Genomic DNA, 26,093 nt, shown 5'->3' with positions numbered 1-26,093 from the left:
TGCCTGTATTGACTCTCCCATAGAGGAATGCTGCATTTGCTCATTGTTGCAACGAAATGTCAGTTCAGAAAAACTTTGCATACCAAGTGGGCTGTGAATATGGTGTAAAGAAAAGTAAGTGTATTTTCCGTTTAGCATGCATCTTTCTGTAATATGGCGATCAGATTCCTCTTTAAGTATATAATTTAATAATTTATTTTACAATTTTTTTTTAGTCTGTATGAAAAACTTTAAAATAAAACAGTCTCCTTCGAGTTCCATGTGTTACTGCTATCTAGTGCACATGCGCCAATTCATGGTAGGTATATCCTGTATAAATCATGCAATGTAACAGGCCTACCAGAACCAGTCTGCAGTCCCAGACTTGTGCACTTGGTGCGCTGCCGCACAGGTGTACACCTTAGATGCATCTTGTAATGAGGCTTAACTGTCATAGTGTTGCCAGATGACCCTGGATAAATAGTACTACATTCATACAGATGTAGGAATGGACCATTAAGTAGCTAAAATTTTAACAGCTTCAAAACATTTTTTGCAAGGCCATCAGCAGTTTCTGATGCCTAAGCCCACCACTTGACTTCCATTACCTCTAAAACTAGAGAAATCCACTGGCTCTCTACTCATAATAAAGTCTAATTTACAAAATACACAACCATCAAATCTTTTCTCCATGACGAAAATATGATAAATTTTTTGCACTCACCATACTGTAGGCTGTAGGTTCAGATGTTGCTCTAAGAAGACGATGTCAGTGATGTGACACGAGTGTTAGATGACCCTATGATGGTCACACATGGGCAGTGAAATTGGATGTCAGGATGACAGTAGATTTGTTTAATTAACTTCTTTATTCTAGTCCTCAGTTGTATCAGGAACAGCTTAGTGGAGGTGTCCAGTTGCCTCTCATGTGAAACAATAGATGTCTGGCATTTCTGATAGCGCAAAGAACGGGGACGAGTGTGGAATCACTCAAATGCCACTATCAGTGACATCTCTGGCTGCAACTGTGATGACTGCATGGTGGCACATTTGACAACACTGTGGAGATGGCCATGACTTCCCTCCACCAATGGGGTTGCTCTCTGCTCTGGTGGTGGCTCACTCGTGAGTCAGTGCAGGCTGTTCTGCCTCATGGTTGAACAGCAGATCCTGTACTGCATTCCAGGATGTCACTCCAGGTGTCACAGGCTCATGGTGTAGGCTGTGATAATGAGACAAGAATATTTTAGTACATTAATGGCTGAGTACTTATATGCTCCAGACTGTGTTCATTTAGGGCTTAAGGCACATGCTCTAAACATTTCTGTAGTGGCAAGTGATGAAAGGCTCCGTCCTTCTGCTAGCATATTGCAGTGTCAGCTGTTGCTGTATCGCTCCCAGCTGGCTCTGCTCCACAATGCCTGTTGGCCATGTTTTGCTTTGCAACAGGTAACCTGCCTGTGGTTGGCTCTGTTGCAACTTGCTTCAACTCTGGTGCACTTTTTGATCAAATACAATATGTAAAGAATGGGTCAAAGCCTGTTGGAAGAACAGAACCCAGAGTTCAGTGAAAAAGTATTGGAGAGGAAGACAACACCACTAAGAAACCTAAGGTATTACCAAGTATTAGAAAGAAGAAAATATTAACAAAGTCTAACAAGACATCAAGGTAAGAGCTAAAGCAGGAAATCTGAGGCACTCAAATAGCGACATAAAATCTTCAAACAAGGAGTCAGGTATAACAGGGAAATGAACACATTGATAAACAGTCAATGTAATGCTTTGGGTTGCAGGAAAAAAAAAATGTGAATAACAGAAGAAGTCTACATTGGCTTTTAAGAATCGAAACTGGACTGACCTGTTCCATGTGCTGTGATATATTCACAAACTGGAACACAAGATTGCCAAATAAATAAATAAAAAAAGCAACTTAAAAAGATAATCGTTACTGTAATAGAATCTGCAATACATTGTCGGAGAAATACCAAGCATACAATATGAGGAACTATACAAGCTGACTAAAAAAATAAGAACTGCCAGTTATTTAAAAAGAAGGAAAGTAAACATTAATAAAATAGCTGAATTTATTGTTCAGTATATTTTTAGAATAAAAAGAAGTTTCACAAGAGTTAGGACCTTACAACACCTATGTTGATATACAACATAGAAGATCCAAGTATTGCTGAAAAACTGACAATAAGACTGATATTACAATTTTATAAACTCTTTGTGAGAACACTCACAGTATAGTTAGGATAAAAATTTGAGTTGTGTCAAACAAGTGAAGACACAGACTTTAGAATGGACTCCAGGACAGTAGAGTACATCCATATTCAGGCATACTTATCCAGAAAGTTATAGATTACAACAGTGGAGTGTGCAGGGCACTCTGAAATTACTTCCACACAGTAGTACTTTTGGCAGTAATAACAATGATGAAAGTGATAGGAAAGAATGTGCAATTCATTAACTTTACACAGAGATTAGGAAAAACAACATAAAATGAAGCATATATTAAGACATCAAATTGGTAAAAATCAACTGGAATATTAGCTGGTAGGATGTAATAGATGCAAAATTATTTACATTGGTGATAAAAGATATATTTAAAAACAGATACTGAGAAGCAAAATGAGATAGGATATCAGGTAAGAATATATAGCTCATTGATGAAATAATCATATTAGTTCAGAGTAAGACAGAAATTAAAGATGCATTCCATTAATTATGCCTAGAAGCAATGAAATTAAGTCTATAAATGAATATACCAAAAATTAAATTAATATGAAATATGAAGCCAAAAGCAGGCACAACATATGGGAAAATTACGAGTACGTTTTCCAAGAAGTGAACATACAAGATCAGTCAGAGACTGTAAATAACTGTACTAATATGTGTAACATTGGATGTACATTATATGATCAAAAGTATCTGGACACCTGGCTGAAAATGACTTACAAGTTTGTGGCAGCCTCCATCAGTAATGCTGGAATTCAATATTGTGTTGACCCACTCTTAGCCTTGATGACAGCTTCCACTCTTACAGCCATACTTTCAACCAGGTGCTGGAAAGTTTCTTGGGGAGTGGCAGACCATTCTTCATGGAGTGCTGCACTGAGTAGAGGTATCAATTTTGGTCAGTGAGGCCTGGCATGAAGTCAGCGTTCCAAGACATCCCAAAGGTGTTCTGTAGGATTCAGGTCAGGACACTGTGCCTGCCAATCCATTACAGGGATGTTATTGTCATGTAACCACTTCACCACAGGCCATGCATTATGAACAGGTGCTCGATCATGTTGAAAGGTGCAATCACAATCCCCGAATTGCTCTTCAACAGTGGGAAGCAAGAAGGTGCTTAAAACATTAATGTAGGCCTGTACTGTGATAATGCCACACAAAACAACAAGAGGTTCAAGCCCCTCCATGAAAAACATGACCACACCATAACACCACAGCCACCAAATTTTACTCTTGGCACTACACACGCTTGCAGATGACATTCACCAGGCATTCGCTATACCCACACCCTGCCATTGGATCACCACATTGCGTACTGTGGTTCGTAACTCCACACAACATTTTTCCACTGTTCAATCATCCAATGTTTACACTCCTTACACCAAGCGAGGCACCATTTGGCATTTTCTGGCATGATGTGTGGCTTATAAGCAGCCGCTGAACCATGAAATCCAAGTTTTCTCACCTCCTGCCTAACTGTCATAGTACTTGCCATAGATCCCGATGCAGTTTGGAGTTCATGTGTGATCATCTGGGTAGATGTCTGCCTATTACACATTATGACCATCTTCAACTGTCAGCGGTCTCTGTCAGTCAACAGACAAGGTCGGCCTGTACACTTTTGCACTGTATGTGTCCCATCACGTTTCCACTTCACTATCACTTTGGAAAGAGTTGACCTAGGGATGTTTAGGAGTGTGGAATCTCGCTTACAGATGTATGACACAAGTGATACCCAATCACCTGACCATATTTGAAGCCCGTGAGTTCCGCAGAGTGCTCCAGTCTGCTGTCTCACGATGTCTAATGACTACTGAGGTCGCTGATGTGGAGTACCTGGCAGTAGGTGGCAGCACATTGCACCTAATATGAAAAACGTATGTTTTTCGGGATGTCTGGATACTTTCGATCACATAGTGTGTATGATAAGTTGCAAAGTGGTTGGGGTCCTGAAAAAAAAAAAGAATCCACGTTTAACTAAGCCACACTAAGCAACTACAGAAAGAAAGAGTCTCTGTATAATGCTCAGAAACTGCAAATGCAATTAATGTATAAGAAACATAACAAAAATTAGTTCATAGTTAGACAACTATTTACTTTAACAGATTGTGGCCAGATGTATTGTGCAAAACACCAAGAAAGTTGGGCACATAAAATGAGGAGAGCTGGACAGCTGTTGCTAGCTTTCAACAATGATCACAGAAAAACTATCTGCAGGTTTGAACTGGAATGCACAATACATAAACGTGCAGCAAATATGAGAAAATCCTATATCTGTAGCTTAGAGACCATACAGAAAATAAGAAGAAAATGATGAAATATGTTGCTGAATGTCTGACACGCATAATTCTTGGTAACTGTGAAATGGTGCAAATTATTGAAATGAGACTGCTTTGAAGTTCAGCAGCTTGAAATTATGTTGGATGTGTAGGAAAAAAACTATTAATAATTCTGATTCATCTGTGATTATTGTCTTCATGGAATGCTTGTATGATAACGATTCAGGAAAGAAACTATTTCTTTGCAGAGCAGGTTTGAATTAATGCATTTTAGCTCTTACTTTTTCCTCCATTGTTATTTTATTTAGTTCACGTGAACAGCTCATAGTGGCTATAGGAATGGTCTGTTGAAATGAGTGGAACACTAATCTGTTATCTTGGATTAAATTAATCTCATAAATAAACCAAAGAGTAGAATATTTTCAGTATGAGTTACAAATTATTTATGAAAGCAGTAATTGATCAATAAACAGTTATTTTATTTATAACATTTTTGAAGTTTGTGTTGCCACTATTATTTGGAGCCAGTATGGTTGATTACATAAGGCAGACATGCATAATTAGCCAGCACTGATGTTTTTGCTGTTGAGTTGGTGTAAAATGGATGAAACCACCAGTTTCAACAGACCATGAGATCAATTGCTACTGTGATTCTATGTTCCAATAACTCCATATTGCTGTCATTTGTGCATATAGTTTGATAAATAAAGCATAATTCCTTTACCATTGGAACCTTGGCTTTTTTGTTAGTTGCAAATGTTCCAATATGTTAGCATTTCATATTCTATAATTGATATGCAATTCATGGCTTATTTGTCATGTTACTAACATTGCTTTAAAAAAAAAAGATTTAATGTAACTCAATATGTTGTATAAAACACAGTATAATGTAGTATAAAACATAGTTCATAAGAATCAAATCAGTACAAAAGGTCCCTTGAAATGTTTGGCACTTGTAAGACAGTCTTTTGTATTTGAAAACTTACCATAATATGAATTTACTTGCAGATGGTCCATGCATGTTGGTGGTATTATTTCTCCAAGTTCACAGAATTTTTTGATACAGTAAGTGTCTTATTTATTTTCCATTGTGTAATTTTCAGTCTTACATTTAAACAACAATATTTCTTGACTTTGTAATGTTACTTGAATAATAAATTTTAAATAACTTGTTTTGTGTTTTTTCTTTCAGTTCTTTTTTGTGCTTCGGAAAAAGAACAGTCATGTGTCAACACTGCATGTAATTCACCATGGAGTAATGCCTATGAGTGTTTGGTTTGGAGTTAAATTTACACCAGGTAAATAAGCATGAGAAAATGAAATGCAATAAAACCCTGGTGTATGTGCTTCTGTTACCTGCATTTTCACTGTTTTATTATTCACGTGTAAAGTGTGTGCTGAGTATATAACACATGCCTCATTAGTTGCAATAATACTGTATGCAAAATGAATTTTCATTCTGCAGCAGAATGCCCACTAATTTGAAACTTCCTGGTAGATTAAAACAAGGGAGCCAAATAAGAACTCAGACCTGGGACATACAGCTTTCACTGGAATGTGCTCTACCAACTGAGCTATCCAATTACAAGTCATGACCCAGTCTCCCAGTTTCACTTCCACCAGTAACTCTTCTCCTACCTACCAAACAATACAAAAATTTTCCTGCATAGGAGATGATGTGCTGGTGGAAGTAAAGCTGTGAGGGTGTGTCATGAGTCATGTTTGAAAATATAATGTAGTATAACAGATAAAAAATCTACTCACCAAGGGGTGGCAGGAGAACACACATATAAAGACATTAAAATTTGCATAGCCAGTGGCTCCTTCTGTGGTATAAGGTTTGAAAGGGAAGGAAGATGGCTGAAAGAAAAGTGCTGGTGAGGCTTAGGAAATAAGGGAAGTTTGAAAAAGTCAGCCAGAACTGCGGTCAGGGGAGACTTACAGGATAGGATGAGAAGGAAACCATCCTCATCTTGTCTAATAAGTCTCCCCTGACCTGGGCAACTTTTTCAAACACTTCCTAAACCATAGTTGTCCCTTTCCTTCACCCATCTTCCTTCCCCTGCAATCCTTCTGCCAGAAGAAGGAGCCACTCACTCCGAAAACTTGCAAGTTTCAGTACATTTATATGTGTGTTCTCTTGCCACCACTTAGTGAGTAGATTTTTTTATCTACCCTTTTACATTATATTTCCAAAAATAAGTCATTTTTGGACAGATCAGTCAGCAGAACATTTGGCCATGAAAGGTAAAGGTCCCAGGTTCAAGTCCCAGTCTGGCACAGGGTTTTAATCTGCCAGGAAGTTTCAAATTAGTGCGTGTTCCACTGCAGAATGAGAATTAATTCTGGAAAAAAGTCCCCCGGGCTGTGGCTAAGCCATGTTTCTGCAATATTCTTTCTTACAAGACTGCAAGGCCTGCAATGTATGCAAGAGAACTTCCTTGAAGTGTGGAAGGTAGGAGATAAAGTACTGGTGGAAGTAAAGCTGTGAGGTCAGGTCATGAGTCATACTTGGATAGTTCTGTTGATAGATCACTTGCCCATAGAAAACAAAGGACCCAGGTTCAAGTTCTGATCCAGCACACATTTTTAATTTGCCAGTAAGTTTCAGAATACTGTATATTTGTACAATTTTATGAGCTTGTATATCATTGTCGTCAAATCATTGCTATGTGGCTTTCATGTGCATGCGATAGGGTCTGTTTTCAAAATTACACGAGAAAGAATAGCATTTTGATGTCAAGGAATGTATGGCAGTCATTTTAAAAAATGGTTACATGTTTTGAATCACTGTGAGTAAGGTGAGCGTAGAGAGTCCGTGTGCTATGGGACTTATGGAATCTACAGTGAGAACTTTTAGTGACAATGCCGAATAAATTGAAAAAAGCTCAATGTCCAATCTACTTCACTGAAATGAGAGTGACTAAATTTCACTAAGAACAAATGGTAACAAAGATAAGTCAATAGATTCTTCCCAGCAACTGCTGGTGATGCCTCTTTTTGGAGTTGTAATTCAAGCTGTAGCTAAGAAGTAGGTTTCTTTGTTTCAGGCAAGAGTTTGGCTTACATAATATGAAACTAATGAGTTAGCAAGTCCAAGAGAATAACTTGGAACCAAATAGAGTAAAGTATGATTGAAATACATTGTGACAGAAAGGATACACATCTGAATGAAACAGGTTCAATTTTTGCTCTGGAAATGAATGCCTTACCATACATATACCCATTTCTAAACTAAAGCCTTTTTAAGACCGCTAATGATCAATGCACTTGTGTTTTCATAGAAAACACTTCAGGTGGTTGTAAATTAAAACCTCATTTGGTCTATCATTCAGAAAATTTGAGAGTACTGAAGAGATTTAATAGAAACAGGTTGCATGTCCAGTAAAGGTAAAAAATTGACATGATATCTTTAATTTCCATTAAATCATTTAATAATGAACTACAAATGAGTTGAAGAAATGTTCTGATAAATAAATAATTCCTTTCAAAATTCTCCTCCTTGTTGATAATATTTACAGCCATCAACCTTCCATTATTGTCTTCTTAGACCAGACGTATACCACAACCCATAGATCAGGGTACTATTGTCACAATGTTGGAATTTTTCTAAGCTTGCTGTAGCATTTGGTTCAGCTGGTGAGTGCACCATCAGGACACATTGGTGATAGTTTGACATTAGGATGGTAACTAGTACAATTAAATTAATTCACTCTAAAATTTGTGATGGATATGCACAGAAACACATTGGCTGTTGCTTAATCATATCCAAATTATAAACTGGTCAGTGAAATTACCAGTGAAACTGAAGAGGTATTGCATGGTGCCTCAAATGGTTTTCATTTATTTTACTGAAGAGAATGTGTGTGAGTTTCTGAACTCTAATTGTGAGAAACTGAACTATGAGGACCTTATGACTATCAGCAAGTGTAATAAGAAGGTAGAAATTGAACTCAAGGTAGTTTAATCTGACAATAAAGGAAATGGTAAAATCCTTCCAAATGGAGATGCTGCTATGGCAGTCTTTGAAGACAATTCTTCTCAGATGAAGAGAAGCAGTACAGTGAAGAGACAGTTGTAACATATTCCAAAATACTAAAAAGACTTGTATGACTAGATGATTAATAAAATATAGTCAGCAATCAGGACTTTTTTCTCCCAAACTGTTTGACTGTTCAATCAAAACCTCAAATATCCACTTCAGCTGTAAATGTTATGTATTCTGAAAACTAGCACAGAAATCATCTGACATAGATAATCCAGCAGCAATTTCAGTTGTGAAAATGTAATTTTTTTTTTGAGAATCAGTAAGATTGCTCTCCTGTACACAGCCAGCAGTTTTCTTTTAATTTCATCTCTGAAATATTGTAACTTTCTTTTTTTAATAAAATTGGTTACCAAAAGATAATATTGACCAAAATCTGCACAAAGTTATTGTAAAACACCTAACCCTATATTTAATTTACAAATTACCCATATTAACTCTTTGTATGTGAAGCAGACCTTACCAGTATTTTGACTTGCACTTCACAAATTTTGGAGTATACCAAATGATAGTGACACGTTTTATTGTTTATGTTTCAATTCTAGGAGGCCACAGCACTTTCTTTGGACTGGTTAACACATTTGTTCACATTATTATGTATACTTATTACTTGTTGGCTGCAATGGGCCCACAATATCAAAAATACCTTTGGTGGAAAAAATACCTCACTGCCTTCCAAATGGTAAGTTAAAACTGGTTTACAATGCTTATTCTCTCAATAAGGAAAGTTTTCTTATACCAGCTATAATTATTTCCTGTTTTTGTATTTTGATGATTTTCATTTTTCTATGGGTGAAGAACCATTTTCTCTTTCCTAATTTTATTGCCTAATGTTAAAAACCACCATCTTTCATAAACACATCAGTTATGGGATTCTTGACCGAGAACTTGAAACAAAGTCAGTGGTTAGGAGATGCCAATTCAGTGAATAACAATAAAAGCTACTTAATCTCTACAATACAAAAATCAACAAACACAGTAAAAGCAAATAAAATGAGGAAACTGTTTTACATTCTGAGAATAAAGCTATTATCTGTAAACATGTAAAGGCATAATTGTCAAGATGTTGGACAAGGCTTACAAACAGCCTCATTTAATCTTTCAATTCCAGTGCTGAAGTTGCCTAAACAGAGGCTGATCGTGCAACTTTCCAAGCACATCTAAAAGTAATATGATAATTGGAAATCTGCATCATGCTAATTAAATGTTATTATAGTATCACATTAACATGTGAAATTTAGATTTTATATACCATATATTTTTGTTTGTTTGAGTGAAACTGTTCATTTTCATAAAAGATCCCATTTTCTTCATGGAGCCATCTAAAATCTTTAAATAAAGTATATTTTTTATACAAGAAAGAGTTGTCAAGAAGGAACCTCACTGGTTTGCTTTTAGAGTGGACTTTGCTAACCATTGGGCATATTTAAATCATTGAGAAAGTCATGAAAATATCTATGATAGTATAACTCTCCCCTTTCAAACTAAAGTCAGGTTTAATGAAGAGCACATACAGTCAGTTATTGTTTGGTAACTTAGTTACAGATATTATTAGTCGTTTTGAAAACAGTGCATTGTTTATAACAAATTTATTTAAAGAATATATCCACTGTGGAACTGCAGTTAACTTGTCTAACTATTTAAAATGCCTGGATGGAATGTAACAATATTACAAAAAGGAAAGTCACTACTCACCTTTCGGCCATTAAGGCCATCAACAATACACACACACACACACACACGTACACACACACACACACACACACACACACACACACACACATGCACACTCACGACTTTGTGTGTGTGTGTGTATGTGTACTGGTCACAAAGGCCTTAATGGCCGAAAGTTTTGTTTGTGACAGTCTTTTTGTTGTGCCTATCTGCGACTCAACATCTTTGCCATATGGTGAGTAGCAACTTTCCTTTTCATAATATTGTTGTTTAAAAATGCCTAGAAGATAATTATTATTAACACAGCATGTTATGCTTATGACAAAGCTATATGGGTTAAGAACTTCCTTGCTGATGTAAGTCTCTCAAAATATGATTCTAAAAGACACCAGTCAGTGAAAACTGTCAGCATACACTAACTTATTGATGTGTTTATCCCTGCGATTTGCAGTATTGTGAAGTGGCCAGTTGTTGAATGTAACTGTCTTACAAGCTCTGGTGCACATGTGAGTGTGTGTGTGTTTGTGTGTGTGTGTGTGTGTGTAAGTTTTGCTTTTCCCCCATTTCAAAATAACAGTTACCTTCACTTTGTATTTTGTTATCTCAAAACAGAATGATATTTAGCTCTAATTTTGTTTTACTGTTACCAGATACACCAGTAGCTTTTTCCCTAGAGGACTTTTGAGTTGCTTAGAAAGTTAAGATGTCTTTTGTCATCTTGTTACTTTGTTATGTATAAATAATTGAAGCGGCAAAACAAATATTTATGTTTGCAGGTACAGTTTGTAGCAATAATGGTACATGCCTTCCAGCTATTGTTCATAGACTGCAACTATCCCAAGGCATTTGTGTGGTGGATTGGAATGCATGCTGTCATGTTCTATTTCCTGTTTTCGAATTTTTATAATCAAGCTTACAAGAGCAAATCACGAAGAGAAGGGAAATCTGAACCACAGGTAGGAAAAAAACTCTAATAAGGAAAAGAAAAATAATAGTAAAACTAAATCTGGAACAAAAAACTTAGAAAACTTTAGAATGTCTGCAGCATGGTCAGCACATACAGCCCTATAATATAAGGGGCAGTCAAATGAAAACTAGACAGATAGAAAAAAGTAAGTACACTGTTTATTACTTCAAAAGTAATCACTATAATTGTTGGTACATTTATCCCACTGTGAGACAAGACAGTCATTGCCTTCATGGAAAAATGTTTGTGATTGCCTATGGAGCCGTGATTGTACCCAGATGTGCACCTTTTCATCCAAAGCAAATTGATGGCCATAAACGTTTTCCTTCAGGGCTCTAGAAATATGGAACTCTCATGGCAAGAGAATGCGACTGTATTGAGGATGTGTTAGGGCTGTCCAGCAAACCTTCTGAATTGTAGTCAAAACGACGTTACCAACTGAGGTTAATTAATTAATTAATTAATTTATCCATCTGTGGACATTTTAAAATGTATGGATGTTGTCAGTTGCATACATTCATATATTTATACAGTTTGTTGTTACATGTAGTTAAACATTGTGACATATAAGTTATTTACAGTCATTTTTGCTCCTTATCAAAATATTGGGAAACAAAAGCTATTTACAGTCATTTTGTACTAAGGAATTCACTTATAGTGTAAAAGTAGTGTTCCTGCAAAAACAATTTAAGATTTTTCCTAAAGTAGTACACATTATCTGCTTCTTTTATTTTCTTTAGCAGTTTATTGTACAGTTTTACACCTTCATACAAGAAGCTATTTTGGGTCTTATGTTTATTCTTTCTGTCTAGGTGAAGACAGTGACTTGTTCTTGTACTGTAGTTATGAAAACTGCTATTTGTGCTATAATTTTTTATATTTTTCTTGATGTACACTATGGTTTGGAATATAAATTCACAAGGAACAGTTAGAACTTCTAACATTTTGAAAAGTTATCTGCAGTGGGCCTGCTTACTGCTTTTTGTTATAATTCTTACTGCTCTCTTTTGCATTTTAAATACTGTTTGTAAATTCTGAGCACTGTTTCCCCAGAAAATAATACCATAACTGAGTAACGAATGAACATAACTAAAGTATACAGTCCTCAAATATTCACTACTGCAAATGGATACAAGTGCATACCATGTTGTGGATATCTTTTTTGAGAGTTTCATAGCATGTTCATTCCACTTCATTTGGCTGTCAATGTGCAACCCTAAGAATTTTGTTGTAGGTACATCATCTATGGAGATGTTATCTAGTTTTAAATTTAAGGGGCTCTGTTTTCTGTTCATTCTAAAGCATATTGTATTTGTTTTCTTTACATTGAGAGCTACTTTGTTTTCCTGGGACCATTTGTGAACATCCCTTAGCACTTCAGTAGAATTTTCCAACATTTGTGCTGGTGTCTTACTGGTGATTACTATGTTGCTGTCATCTGCAAACAGTATCTTCTCTCCATGGCTGATATGTTGTGGGAAATCATTTATATACACCAGAAATAATACAGGGCCTAGTACACTTCCTTGAGGGACCCCAATATTGATATATTGTGGATCAGATATATGTTTCTCAATGTACTTGATCCACTGGAGACATGTGTGATCTCTACTGACTGTACTCTGTTTTCTAGATGTGAATGAAACCATTTGAGAACCACTCCCCTTACTCCTAGTGCCTCTAATTTATGTGACAGCTTCTGGTGGTCAACTGTATCAAATGCCTTAGACAGGTCTAGGAAAAGGCCAGTTACATAGCTGTTCTCATCTAGTGCTTCTATTGCAGATTCTGTACCTCTACCAGCCCTGAAACCATACTGGTCATAGCAGAGGAGGTTGAATTTACTTAGATAGCTCAAAAGCCTGTTTTTCGTTATTGTTTCTATCACTTTGGAAAAGTATGACATTAGGGCTATTGATCTGTAGTTCTCAATGTTTTCTATGTCACCTTTCTTGTGAACTGGTAAAATTTTAGCATGCTTCAGATAGTCAGGGAAGCAACCAGTTTTGAAGTATTCATTTATGATTTCTGTTATTGGAGCTTTGATACTGTGTATGCATTTTTTCAGCTCACACATTGGGATTTCATCTAAACCTGCTAAGTTTTTGTTCTTTAATTGCATTACAACATTGCATACTTCCTCCTCAGTAGTTGGAAGCAATACCATTGAGTTTGCTGTATGCTTCTGTATTGGTTGATTAGCACCTTTTGGACAATTTTTCTGTAAGCTCATTGCAATGCTGCTAAAGTAGGTATTCACATAATTTGCTAATTCTTTCAGGTTACTTTCTAAGTTTTCCTTGTTCCTGATTTGTGTGTTTGTACCTCTCTGCTTCACAGTTCCTGTTTCTTGTTTCACTACAGCCCATATAGCTTTACTTTTATTATTGGCTAAATTTATGAACCTATCGTTGGCTGATTTTTTTGCAGTGTGGAGTACCTTCCTGTAGATCCTTTTGTAGTTTTTGTAGTAGTGCAAAAAATTGGATCACTATTGTCCTTTTTAATGGAGTTTAGGTATTTACAAGTTTGAGCACTTTTTCTAATTCCTTTAGTAATCCATTTATTGTTGGTGTATGTTCCAACGGGAATTAGTGCTTTGGGGAATGTTTCTTCAAATTTTAATTTAAACTCAAACATAAAATTGGAGAACTTGTTATTCACTTTAGATTTTATGTATACTCCTTCCCAACTTTCACATGCTAACTTTAAAGAAAACTCTTGCAAAGCTGATGGGGAGTAGACTCTTTTATATACATGCAGTTTTGATTCTTTTTTTACACAAGGTTTTACTTTTATAATATGACATAGATGGTCAGACAGTCCCAGATTTTTGACAAGTACATCACAGTTTTCTCTGTCTACATCTGTAGCTACATGGTCAATGGTAGATGTAGAATTTGTGGTTATTCTTGTTGCACAGTTGACTAGTGATGATATACCAAAACTATGTAGGATATTCACAAATGTGTTACTGGTGTCATCTGTTTTAGTTGTATTTATGTTAAAGTCCCCACACAAAAGGATATTATGTTTCAGAGTCAATCCTAGTTCTAGTGTTTATATAAGTTTTGAAAAGAATATCTCTAAATTACCACTGGGAGAATGATATACACATAATATAGTTAGTTTCTTGGGCATATTTATAGCAACTATCTCTATTGGGCTTGGGACAAGGAATGAAAGAGGAGAAAGACTAATTGAGTTCTGTAATAGGTTTCAGCTAGTAATAGCGAATACCCTGTTCAAGAATCACAACAGGAGGAGGTATACTTGGAAAAGGCCGGGAGATACGGGAAGATTTCAATTAGATTACATCATGGTCAGACAGAGATTCTGAAATCAGATACTGGATTGTAAGGCGTACCCAGGAGCAGATATAGACTCAGATCACAATATAGTAGTGATGAAGAGTAGGCTGAAGTTCAAGACATTAGTCAGGAAGAATCAATACGCAAAGAAGTGGGATACGGAAGTACTAAGGAATGATGAGATACGTATGAAGTTCTCTAGCGCTATAGATACAGCAATAAAGAATAGCGCAGTAGGCAGTACAGTTGAAGAGGAATGGACATCTCTAAAAAGGGCCATCACAGAAGTTGGGAAGGAAAACATAGGTACAAAGAAGGTAGCTGTGAAGAAACCATGGGTAACAGAAGAAATACTTCAGGTGATTGATGAAAGGAGGAAGTACAAACATGTTCCGGGAAAATCAGGAATACGGAAATACAAGTCGCTGAGGAATGAAATAAATAGGAAGTGCAGGGAAGCTAAGACGAAATGGCTGCAGGAAAAATGTGAAGACATCGAAAAAGATATGATTGTCGGAAGGACAGACTCAGCATACAGGAAAGTCAAAACAACCATTGGTGACATTAAAAGCAACGGTGGTAACATTAAGAGTGCAACAGGAGTTCCACTGTTAAATGCAGAGGAGAGAGCAGATAGGTGGAAAGAATACATTGAAAGCCTCTATGAGGGTGAAGATTTGTCTGATGTGATAGAAGAAGAAACAGGAGTCGATTTAGAAGAGATAGGGGATCCAGTATTAGAATCGGAATTTAAAAGAGCTTTGGAGGACTTACGGTCAAATAAGGCAGAAGATATAGATAACATTCCATCAGAATTTCTAAAATCATTGGGGGAAGTGGCAACAAAACGACTATTCATGTTGGTGTGTAGAATATATGAATCTGGCGATATACCATCTGACTTTTGGAAAAGCATCATCCACACAATTCCGAAGACGGCAAGAGCTGACAAGTGCAAGAATTATCGCACAATCAGCTTAACAGCTCATGCATCGAAGCTGCTTACAAGAATAATATACAGAAGAATGGAAAAGAAAATTGAGAATGCGCTAGGTGACGATCAGTTTGGCTTTAGGAAAAGTAAAGGGACGAGAGAGGCAATTCTGACGTTACGGCTAATAATGGAAGCAAGGCTAAAGAAAAATCAAGACACTTTCGGAGAGACGGGACATATACAATATGTACAACAACCAAGAGGGAATAATAAGAGTGGACGATCAAGAACGAAGTGCTCATATTAAGAAGGGTGTAAGACAAGGCTGTAGCCTTTCGCCCCTACTCTTCAATCTGTACATCGAGGAAGCAATGATGGAAATAAAAGAAAGGTTCAGGAGTGGAATTAAAATACAAGGTTAAAGGATATCAATGATACGAATCGCTGATGACATTGTTATCCTGAGTGAAAGTGAAGAAGAATTAAATGATCTGCTGAACGGAATGAACAGTCTAATGAGTACACAGTATGGTTTGAGAGTAAATTGGAGAAAGACAAAGGTAATGTGAAGTAGTAGAAATGAGAACAGCGAGAAACTTAACATCAGGATTGATAGTTACGAAGTCAATGAAGTTAAGGAATTCTGCTACCTAGGCAGTAAAATAACCAATGACGGATGGAGCAAGGAGGACATCAAAAGCAGACTCACTATGGCAAAAAAGGCATTTCTGGCCAAGAGAAGTCTACTAATATCAAATACCGGCCTTAATTTGAGGAAGAAATCTCTGAGGATGTACGTCTGGAGTACAGCATTGTATGGTAGTGAAACATGGACTGTGGGAAAACCGGAACAGAAAAGAGAATCGAAGCATTTGAGATGTGGTGCTATAGAGGAATGTTGAAAATTAGGTGGACTGATAAGGTAAGGAATGAGGAGGTTCTATGCAGAATCGGAGAGGAAAGGAATATGTGGAAAACACTGATAAGGAGAAGGGACAGGATGATAGGACATCTGCTAAGACATGAGGGAATGACTTCCATGGTACTAGAGGGAGCTGTAGAGTGCAAAAACTGTAGAGGAAGACAGAGATTGGAATACGTCAAGCAAATAATTGAGGACGTAGGTTGCAAGTGCTACTCTGAGATGAAGAGGTTAGCACAGAAAAGGAATTTGTGGTGGGCCGCATCAAACCAGTCAGTAGACTGATGAAGAAAAATAATAAATCTCTATTGCTGATGCTTCAAAGCCTTTGTCTACACTTAACATGATAATATCATTTCTGACTTTAAATTCAATGCCATTCTTAACATTAATACATGATCCTCCACCTTTCATTGTGTTTCTGCAATAAGAACATGCTTGGACATATGAAGGTAAATTAATATATAAGATTTCACTTTCTTTACACCAGTGCTCTGTAATACAGATAACAGTGCTGTCTAAGATTTGTAACTCGACTTCCAGCTGTTGCACTTTGTTTTTTACACACTGAATATTTTTGTTGAGTACTGTTAGACATTTAATGTTAAGAATCTTAAGGTAATGTAACTCATCCACAAAAGAAATGGCTTACAATGTGTTTGCTTAATTGATTCTTGAGTACTGTTCATAGATAAGCCTGGGATGCTTACCAGGTAGTACTGATAAAAGAGATAAAGAAGATTCAACAAAGAGTACACATTTCATCACAGGATCATTTTGTCAGCATGAGAGCATTACAGAAATCCTTGACAAACTCCAGTGGTAGATACTACAAGAGAATCGTTGTGCATCACAGAAAGGGTCCCTGTTGAAATTTTGAGAGTGTGCTTTCTGAGAAGAGTCGGACAACATATTACTTACTCCCACAAAATGACCACAAAGAAAAATTTTTAGAAATTAGAGCTAATACAGAGGCTTCATCTGCATCTACATCTACATATTTTTATACTCCACTTAATTGCTGGCAGAGGGTTCATCGAACCAGCTCCACAATAATTCTCTGTTATTCCAATCTCAAACAGCGCATGAAGAAAAGAGAAAAGGAACACCTATATATCCCTGTCTAAGCTCTGATTTCCCTTATTTTATTATGATCATCTTTTCTTCCTATTTAGGTCAGCATCAACAAAATATTTTTGTATTCAGAGGAGAAAGTTGGTGACTGAAATTTCGTGAGTAGATTCCACCGCAGCAAAAAACGTCTTTCTTTCAATGATGTCCACCCCAAATCCTGTATCATGTCAGTAACTCTCTCTCCCCTATTTCACAATGATATGAAACATGCTACTTTTCTTTGAACTTTGCAGCAGTACTCCAAAAGTAGATGGACAAGCGTAGTGTAGGCAGTCTCTTTAGTAGATCTATTACATGTTTTAAGCATTATGCCAATAAAATGCAGTCTTTGGTTTTCCCTCCCCACAATATTTTCTTTGTTCTTTCCAATGTAAGTTGCTCATAATTGTAATTCCTAGGTATTTAGTTGAATTTACGGCCTTTAGATTTGATTTATTTATCATGTAAGTGAAGTTTAACAGATACCTTTTAGCACTCATGTGGATCACCTCACAATTTTCATTATTTAGGGTCAATTGTCAATTTTTGCACCATACAGATATCTTTTCTAAATTGTTTTGTATTTTTTTTTTATCTTCTGATGACTTTACAAGATGATAAATGACATCATCATCTGCAAACAACCTAAGATGGCTGCTCACAACGAAACCTCCCAATCGCACCCCCATCAGATTTAGTGGGAAGATGGCCTAGTGGATTTCCTGCCAAAAACTGAACACAGATCAAGCATGAAAACAAGAAGAAGGTGTACTGAACTACGAAAAAAAAAAAAAAAAAAACAGAAACAGTGAACAGTCCAAATGTAACAAATACAATGCTGAGGAAAGTGACATAGCCATGGTGCCATGGTTAAGTGGTCACAGGGTTGGATTATGTAGTGGGTGATCTAGGTTCTAAACCCCCTTGAGCCATTTAGTTATTTTTTTTTTCACAACTTTATGAACTGTCCATTCAGTCATTGAAATGTATGTTCTCTTTCTGTAGGCTTGGTGGTTGTCATACTGTACATTGGTTATAGAATATAAATCATGTGCTATGAATACAGTACTATCACAAGTAAATGTGATGAATAGTAAGAGCAGGTGAGATACCACATAGACACCTCACAGGAATGAAAACAACAAATAAACAGATGTTAACTATGTTAACAAAGGAATTCAAGAGCAAAACTTCCAAAACTGAGTGCAACTTCAAAAACACTAAAATATGTGTTTTGACAGAGCACAGAGAAATTGTGTGGTTATGAAACTGTTGCATTCATTATCTGCAGCTTATGTGGCAAACTATTATGTTCTCATTTCCTTGGGAGAGATCACATTCACATTCATAAAAACACCTAAACTGGGCAGGGAGGCATATCTCACTCACTCACCAGGTGTACAAATTAGGTCCTATCATATGACACACATACGGTCTATGTATGACCCACCAGATATGTTTTCTGGTGGAGGATTCGGTTGAATTGTCTCCTTGTCATCAAAGGCTTTTGGTTCGCGTTTGAAAGCCACTTCCTTTCAGCTGCTAATAGAGTAGTTGTGCAGAATTGAATTTCATTGTAGGTCCCTTCCTTACACTTCACTGCTGCAAACGGACATTATACCATGACACAGACACAAATTTGAATAAAGGGAGCAGAAAAAAAAAAAAAAAAAAAAAAAAAAAAAAAAAAAAAAAAAAAGCAAGAGAGCATTGAACACGGCTCACCCACTTTGCAGTCCAACATCATGACCACTTTTTTTCCAATGAATTTGTTCAGGGTGGACATCCCATGATCAGTACACCTTCTTCCTGTTTTCGTGCTTGATCTGTGTTCACTTTTTGATGGGCTGTACACTGGGCACTCTTACCACTAAATCACAAGGGGGTGTGATGGGAAGTTTCCCTTATCAGTTTATCTCCTAAATCATTTACAGCCCCGGGTCTACAATATTTTCAAACCAGACCAAAAACTTTGAAGTGGCAACCCAGCAAACCAGGGTATCTGCCCTGGGCAGGAATTTTTTGGGGTGTCAAATTCATATTTTTGAAGAAAAAAAATCTTGTTTCACAAAGCGCCTAGCAACCAGCGCACATTGGTCTATCGATTATTCATGTGGTTTTGAAACACATCCCTGTTGGTTTTTGAACATTTTTGAGCACATTCAAAGTTGATTTCTAAATGAATCATAAGTTGATTTTTGAATGGGTGCATAGTGTACGTGATTTCCCTGCCAGGGGCATCTCCGTTGCATCTAAAAATAAAAAACTATACGAGCTGAGTCAAATAAACCCAAACTACTGAATGCCAATTGCTGTTTGTTTATGTGGTTGATGGGGTGTGCGAATGATCAGCATTGTTATAATTATTAGTGAAATCCATAGAGTCAGACTACCAGAGTGGACTTAAATGACTAACAAGAATAACAGGCAAGAAAGATTACATATCTTCTCAGTGTATCTAAGAAAATGAAATTTTGACAGAAAATGTTTAACAGAACCCTACACTATTAATGGCCAGTTGTACAGTCCCTGATTAGCAGTTGCTTAAGTTCTATTCTCAGAACAGCATGAAAAACGTATTGTATGAACACCTGATAATGCCTAACCAGAAAATAAATGTGGGATAACTGAGCTGGTGATTCTGGCAGGCTTAGGGAAGTTAACTGGAGAATAAATTTTGACAATGGCAGGAATAGTTGCAGAGTTAGTAATGACAAGATTGTTTGTTGGATCGAGAAAGGAGAAGAAATGGGTACATCACACAAATTATGTGGAAGAATATGTCAGTTCCATATTTATAGAGAAGTTTTGTACAACTAGTTTTTGATGTCATATTTGAGGAACTAAAGCATTTGGATGAAATGTGAAACTATTCCCTAACATAGAACTTTTTGCTTGTAGTTGGCCTAATAGACATTTAACATTAGTACTTTGCGAATTCCATTCTGTCATGTTATTTATGAAAATGAGGTTTATAAAAATGACCATTTGTGCAAAATCAGACTCACTATTTTGGAATGTGTTACAATTGCTCCAATATTAGAAAGATCTTTTTCATTTTATCTAGCAGACAGTGACAACACAGATGTAATCAAATCGAGAAACCACACAAGCCATAGGTACTATTTGTGCTACCAACTCTTTCAGTATTATACAATTACATTTTGATTTTTCATGTAGCAAGACATTTGGCAAACTTTAATAAGGTAATAGATCCTTTTGCAGAAAGGAAAGCAAGCCATGTAACGCTTAGTAAGATAGAGAGAAAAAAATTCTGGGACCTAAGGATTGAAGAAATGCATACTGTCTTGCTTGTCTCTTGTCTTTACTGGTTTTATGTTTCCTATATTTAATTTTATGTCACACAAAAGAGAATGTTATTAGCTAACAGGTAATAAATAGTGTAAATTTTCTGAAGAGTTCTTATTCTCTCGGTCACAAATAATCCCACCCAGTATTAATTGCGAGTTTTTTTAAGGGGGTGTAGGTTGTCAAACCAGCCGACTGGGAACAGGAGAGGCACCACAGAATATTTTAATTTCCACTGTCCTGAATATGGGTCTGATAGCTTCCATTACAAAAAGTATATGTTTGAATTCCACAGAGCAAAATAAAGTGACGTGCAATAGAAGAATGCTGTGTGAATAGGTATGGCACTGCACTTTGGCACACAAAAGACCAAATAACATGTCTTACATTTCCTCGAACATATCGAGTTGTGGGGGGGGGGCAGGTGTTGCCACTGTTAAGTATGGAGCTACTGCATCAGCATACCCTGAAAGGAACTAACTGATATACCGTCTGAACCATAAGACTTACTTTTATTAAGTGGTTTAAGTTGCTTCACTACTCTGCAGATATTTACTTCTAAGTTATTCATGTTGGCAGCTGTTCTTGATTCGAATTCTGAAATATTTACTTCATCTTCTTTGGTGACAGAATTTCGGAAGGCTGTGTTTTGTAAGTCTGCTTTGGATGCACTGTCGTCAATAGTATTTCCATTGCTTTTACACAGAGAAGGCAATTTGTCTTGCCACTAGCACATATTACATATGACCAGAATTTTATAGGATTTTCTGCCAGGTTTCAAGACAAATTTTCAGTGTGGAAGCTATTATAAGTATCTTGCATTGACACTTGTGCTAAATTTTGAGCTTCTGTAAAACATTGCCAATCTTTGAATTTGGCATGCTTTTTTCATTGGTTTACAACACTGTTATGACCAGTTTTATGTACCATAACGTGTTAGTTCTGTCATTTGTTAATTTACTTGGTATAAATCTCTCAATTGCTGTCAATTCTATTTCTTTGAATTGAAGCTGCATCTAGCCTATGCTTGCATTGTTAATTGTGAAGCAGTGGAGATTGTCTCTCAGGGAGGTGTCAATTGAATTTTTATCTGATTTTTTGAATAGGTATATTTTTGTTTATTTTTGGAGGATTTGGGGGTTAAAATATTAAATCACGCTACAACAATCCTGTGTTCACTAATCCCTGTTTTCAATTTGATGCTCGTTATTAGCTTAGGATTATCATTGCTAAGAGGTCAAGTGTATTCTCACAACCATTTACTATTCACATGGGCTCATGAACAAACTGCTCAAAATAATTTTCAGAGAATGCATTTAGCACATTTTCAGAAGATGTTTTCTGTGTACTTCCAGATTTAAACATGTATTTTCACCAACATATTGAGGGTAAATTAAATTCACCACCAACTAGAATTGTATGGGTCAGGTATGTGTTTGAAATTAAACCCAAGTTTTCTTTGAACCTTTTGGCAATTGTTATCATCTGGTTTAGGAGGTCAGTAAAGGGATCCAATTATTATTTTATTCCAGTTGACAAGAATGACCTCTGCCCATACTAACTCACAGGAACTATCTACTTCAATTTTGCTACAAGATAGGCTACTTGTAATAGCAACAAACATGCCACTCCCAACTTCGCTTAACCTATCCTGGCTGAACACTGTTAGGTTCTTTGCAAAAATTTTGGGTGAACTTATCTCCAGCTTTAACCAGCTTCTGGTGCCCATAAAAATTTGAGAATCAGTGCTTTCTATTAGCACTTGGAGCTCTGGTACTTTCACAGCACAGCTATGACAGTTTACAACAGATACCGATAGTTCCTGGCTCTATGTTCTTCCTATGTACAACCTGCGCCTTTTGAGGAATGAAGTTTTTGTGTTTTCCCAAGATGCTCTAACCTAAAAAACTGCCCAGTCTATGCCACACAGCATGTAGTGGACTCCTGACCTACTCAGCTGACCAGAAACCCAACCACCCTGTGGCGCAAGTCAAGGAGTCTTCAGCTACATGGCCGCAGAACCAGCTGAGCCTCTGATTCAGACACTACACTCAGTTCTCTACCAGAAGTCGGCAATCATTCCTGTTGACTATGCTGCAAATGGTGAGCTCTGCTTTCATCTTGCACGCAAGACTGGCAGCCTTTACCATTTCTGTTAGCTGCTTGAAACCAGAGAGAATCTCTTCCAGTCCAAAGCAACACACATCATGGATGTGAGCCACCACTGCTGTGCTCTTCAGTGCATGCAGAAGGACCAGTTCCATGTCTGGAACAAATCCTATCAGCATGCACATGGAGTGCACATTAGATTTCTTCCCTGCCTTGGCAGCCAAGTCCCTAAGGGGAACCATAATGTGCCTAACTTTGGAGCTCACAACTAACAATAATCCTACCCTCTGTGATTGTCTGAATCTTTCAGGCTGAGATGTTCCCTCTGAAACAGGACAAGCAACTGCATCTGACTGAGGGACAATGTCTTGTGCCTGGAGTCTGTTTGTCAGACTAACTGGGGAGGTCTTACATTCAACCCCTTGGGAAGTCCTTCATCGCCTTCCACACTCCGAGGTGACATCCCACTCGACAATGGGTGAGGGGTCAACCTCAGTGTGAGCAGTAACTGTGCTGGCCACTGGTGTGGACTGATCAGTGAACTCAGATGTGCTGGATGTCCGTTGGATCCCCACGACCGGCCCACAACAATGATGCCCATCCACTGCAGTTTCAAGCTGTATAACCGAAGTCATCACAGCCTGGAGCTGAGAGCAAAGAGTCACCAACTCACCTCGTATCCACACACAGCAATCACAGCCCCTATCCTTACTAAAGACTGTGGGAAACTACACTACACAGACAAACAAGGACAATCGACATCCACTACGGAACTCTACTGTACGCATGGAGAACTGTGTCTAGTAAATCAGATTCACATGCAGAGATTAAAAAACTGAACTATCAAAGCACTCAGGTGAGACTAAATAATTCGCTCCTGATTAGGAACTTGTAATATGTCACAAAATCAGTTTACGTTCTGACAAAAATGAAAAGACTTACCAATGATCATTCTTCCCACTCACCCCTCACAAGTGGAACAGGGAATGGGGGACCAGTTAGTAGTACCAGAAGTACCCTCTAGCACACACTGTCAAGTGGCTTGTGGCATATTGACGTAGAAGCAGATGCAGATATAGACGAACATGTGGACAGGCATTTTGTTGGCAAGTTGTTTTGACTATACTGCAGAAGTTTCACTCGTAAGCCCTTACACATCCTCCACACAGTCCAAGTTTCTCACCATCTGATTTCCATATATTTGGAGCCTTGAAGAAAGACATTCATTGCCGTCAATTTGCTTCAGATGAAGAGGTGTATGCCTGGGTGCAATCATGGTTCTGTAGGCAATTGCACACATTTTTCTATGAAGGTGTTGACCATCTTGTCTCACAGTAAGATAAATGTATTAACTGTTATGGTGATTACTTTTTAAATAATAAACAGTCTACCCACATTTTCCACCATCCGTCTTGTTTTCATTTGACTGTCCCCTATAAGCCATCTGCATTTTTTTTTTTTTTTTTTAATTTAGAGAAACACACAAATTTACAGCCTGACACAAATTTGTTATGTTGCAGTAGTTAACACTATCATGCTGTTTTCAAATTCTTCTGATTTTATAATTTCTCCTAGGTTACTCATACAGTTAGATGTAGACTTACAGCAACATATTCATTAGCTCACAGGAGTTTCAAGCTAATTTGCAACCATACTGAACTATTATATCTGAGAGTCAGCAGTCTCAGAGAAGGATCCTGGAGTAAGATTATCATGTTTTAAGTCGTTTTCTGAATTCAACTGTAAATTGTATCAAAGGAAAATTCACCAGAGAAAAGTAATGAATTATGAAACACAATTGCTTGCCAGTGCTTACCTTCGAATGCAAAATGTGTAGTACTGCCAATAGTCACATATAAAAGTAGCAGTGACACACTACCTAACATTCAGAACCAACAGTTATTTCCTGTGGAAGGGAAATGGAAGTCTCAGAGGGTGAGGGGGTGGGGAAAGGGAAGGTTGAAAAGGAAGGACAGATCATTTATATTTCGCAACAGGGGGAAAATCTTCTGTAATTTCATTTACAAGAAGATTTGAATTCATTGTTTCCTTTCTAGGGTTGATTTTGAGAAGATATTTTTCTTAATTTTGCTTTCTGATAGCAAAATATTATCATATAATGTACTCATTGTATTTGTTCATTCTCCATAGGTCATTTACTTTCATCCAAAATATACAGATGTCTTTTGCTGACTGTAATGTCCAGCATTGCACTTTTATATGCTGTGAACTTCTATTTCATTTTTCATTGCTTCTGCACTACAATCTATTTCAGTTTGGTGATTTTCTCTTTTCCATTTTCTTTATACTATTTTGCAATTTGCTTTGATTTTATTCCTGTTCTTTCACATTAAATTCACTCAGTTTTTGTATTTTCTTCTTGTATTTTAGTGTGGTACAAACTTTTTCAGGTGGAATGAATTCAGTGTTTTCTTTTAAGATAGAATAGGAACACAGCAGTCAGTGGCAATCCCACTGTTTTGTATTATTCTTGTATATCCAGATTTCAACTATAAGTAGTCATATTCAGTGCATTTGAGTGAGCTACCATCCAACGAACTCACTACAGTACATGTCACCTTATGAATTTTTTTCCACATTTGGTGTACACAAAATGCCTTGCACATGCAGTCAAGAATACATAGGATCTACAAAAAGAAGCATTATCATGTGACTTAAGGTGACGTACTGTTGAGAGTTTGTTGGATGGTAACTCACTCAAGTACACTGAAGATGGCTATTTGTAATTGAAATCTGAGTATACAAGTATAGTAAGAAACTAGTAGGATTATGACTGATTGTTGTATTCCTATTCTTCCTTAATTAATCTACAGTCGCCGTGCACATTGGTTCCTATTTGGAATCAAATTTGTCAAATTTGGTTATTTTCTTTTAGACTTTAATTTACAGTTTCTCAGTTTTTGATTCACCACAGATTATCCTTATTTGAGAGAGTAATTTTGACCATCTTTGTAATGCATTTTTGCTTATTCTTTGAGCTATGTGCTTAAATTGTATGGCTACCAAATTATCACCCAAAACTAATATCTTCAATTTTTCATCCTTTGCAGTAAAAAATCTCTTATCTTTATCTCTTCATAACTACAGTGTAACTGAAAGAAGGTTCAAATTCAGTTTTGTATATCCAGGTACTTAAAAAACGTGGCAGAACTTTTAGAGCACAAAGCCTACTCACATGGATAGATATTGTCA

The 26,093-nt window shown here is 36.9% G+C and overlaps 1 protein-coding gene across 7 annotated transcripts in view; it reads left to right on the top strand.

Moving 5' to 3' along the window:
- Positions 1 to 26,093, top strand: part of LOC126470295 (elongation of very long chain fatty acids protein AAEL008004) — a 338,249-nt gene that overhangs the window by 307,619 nt on the left and 4,537 nt on the right. For all 7 annotated transcript variants that reach the window (XM_050098057.1, XM_050098051.1, XM_050098052.1 and 4 more), the window contains 4 exons: positions 5,505 to 5,561; positions 5,689 to 5,794; positions 9,087 to 9,223; positions 10,992 to 11,171. In XM_050098057.1, the coding sequence (XP_049954014.1) occupies positions 5,505 to 5,561; positions 5,689 to 5,794; positions 9,087 to 9,223; positions 10,992 to 11,171 (480 nt within the window). The remainder of the gene's footprint in view (positions 1 to 5,504; positions 5,562 to 5,688; positions 5,795 to 9,086; positions 9,224 to 10,991; positions 11,172 to 26,093) is intronic.

This window comes from Schistocerca serialis, chromosome 3, assembly GCF_023864345.2.
Source record: "Schistocerca serialis cubense isolate TAMUIC-IGC-003099 chromosome 3, iqSchSeri2.2, whole genome shotgun sequence".
In the NCBI taxonomy this organism is placed as follows: Eukaryota; Metazoa; Arthropoda; class Insecta; order Orthoptera; family Acrididae; genus Schistocerca; species Schistocerca serialis.
Note: the sequence above shows the minus strand (reverse complement) of the source record. Positions and strands in the feature narration are given on the sequence as shown.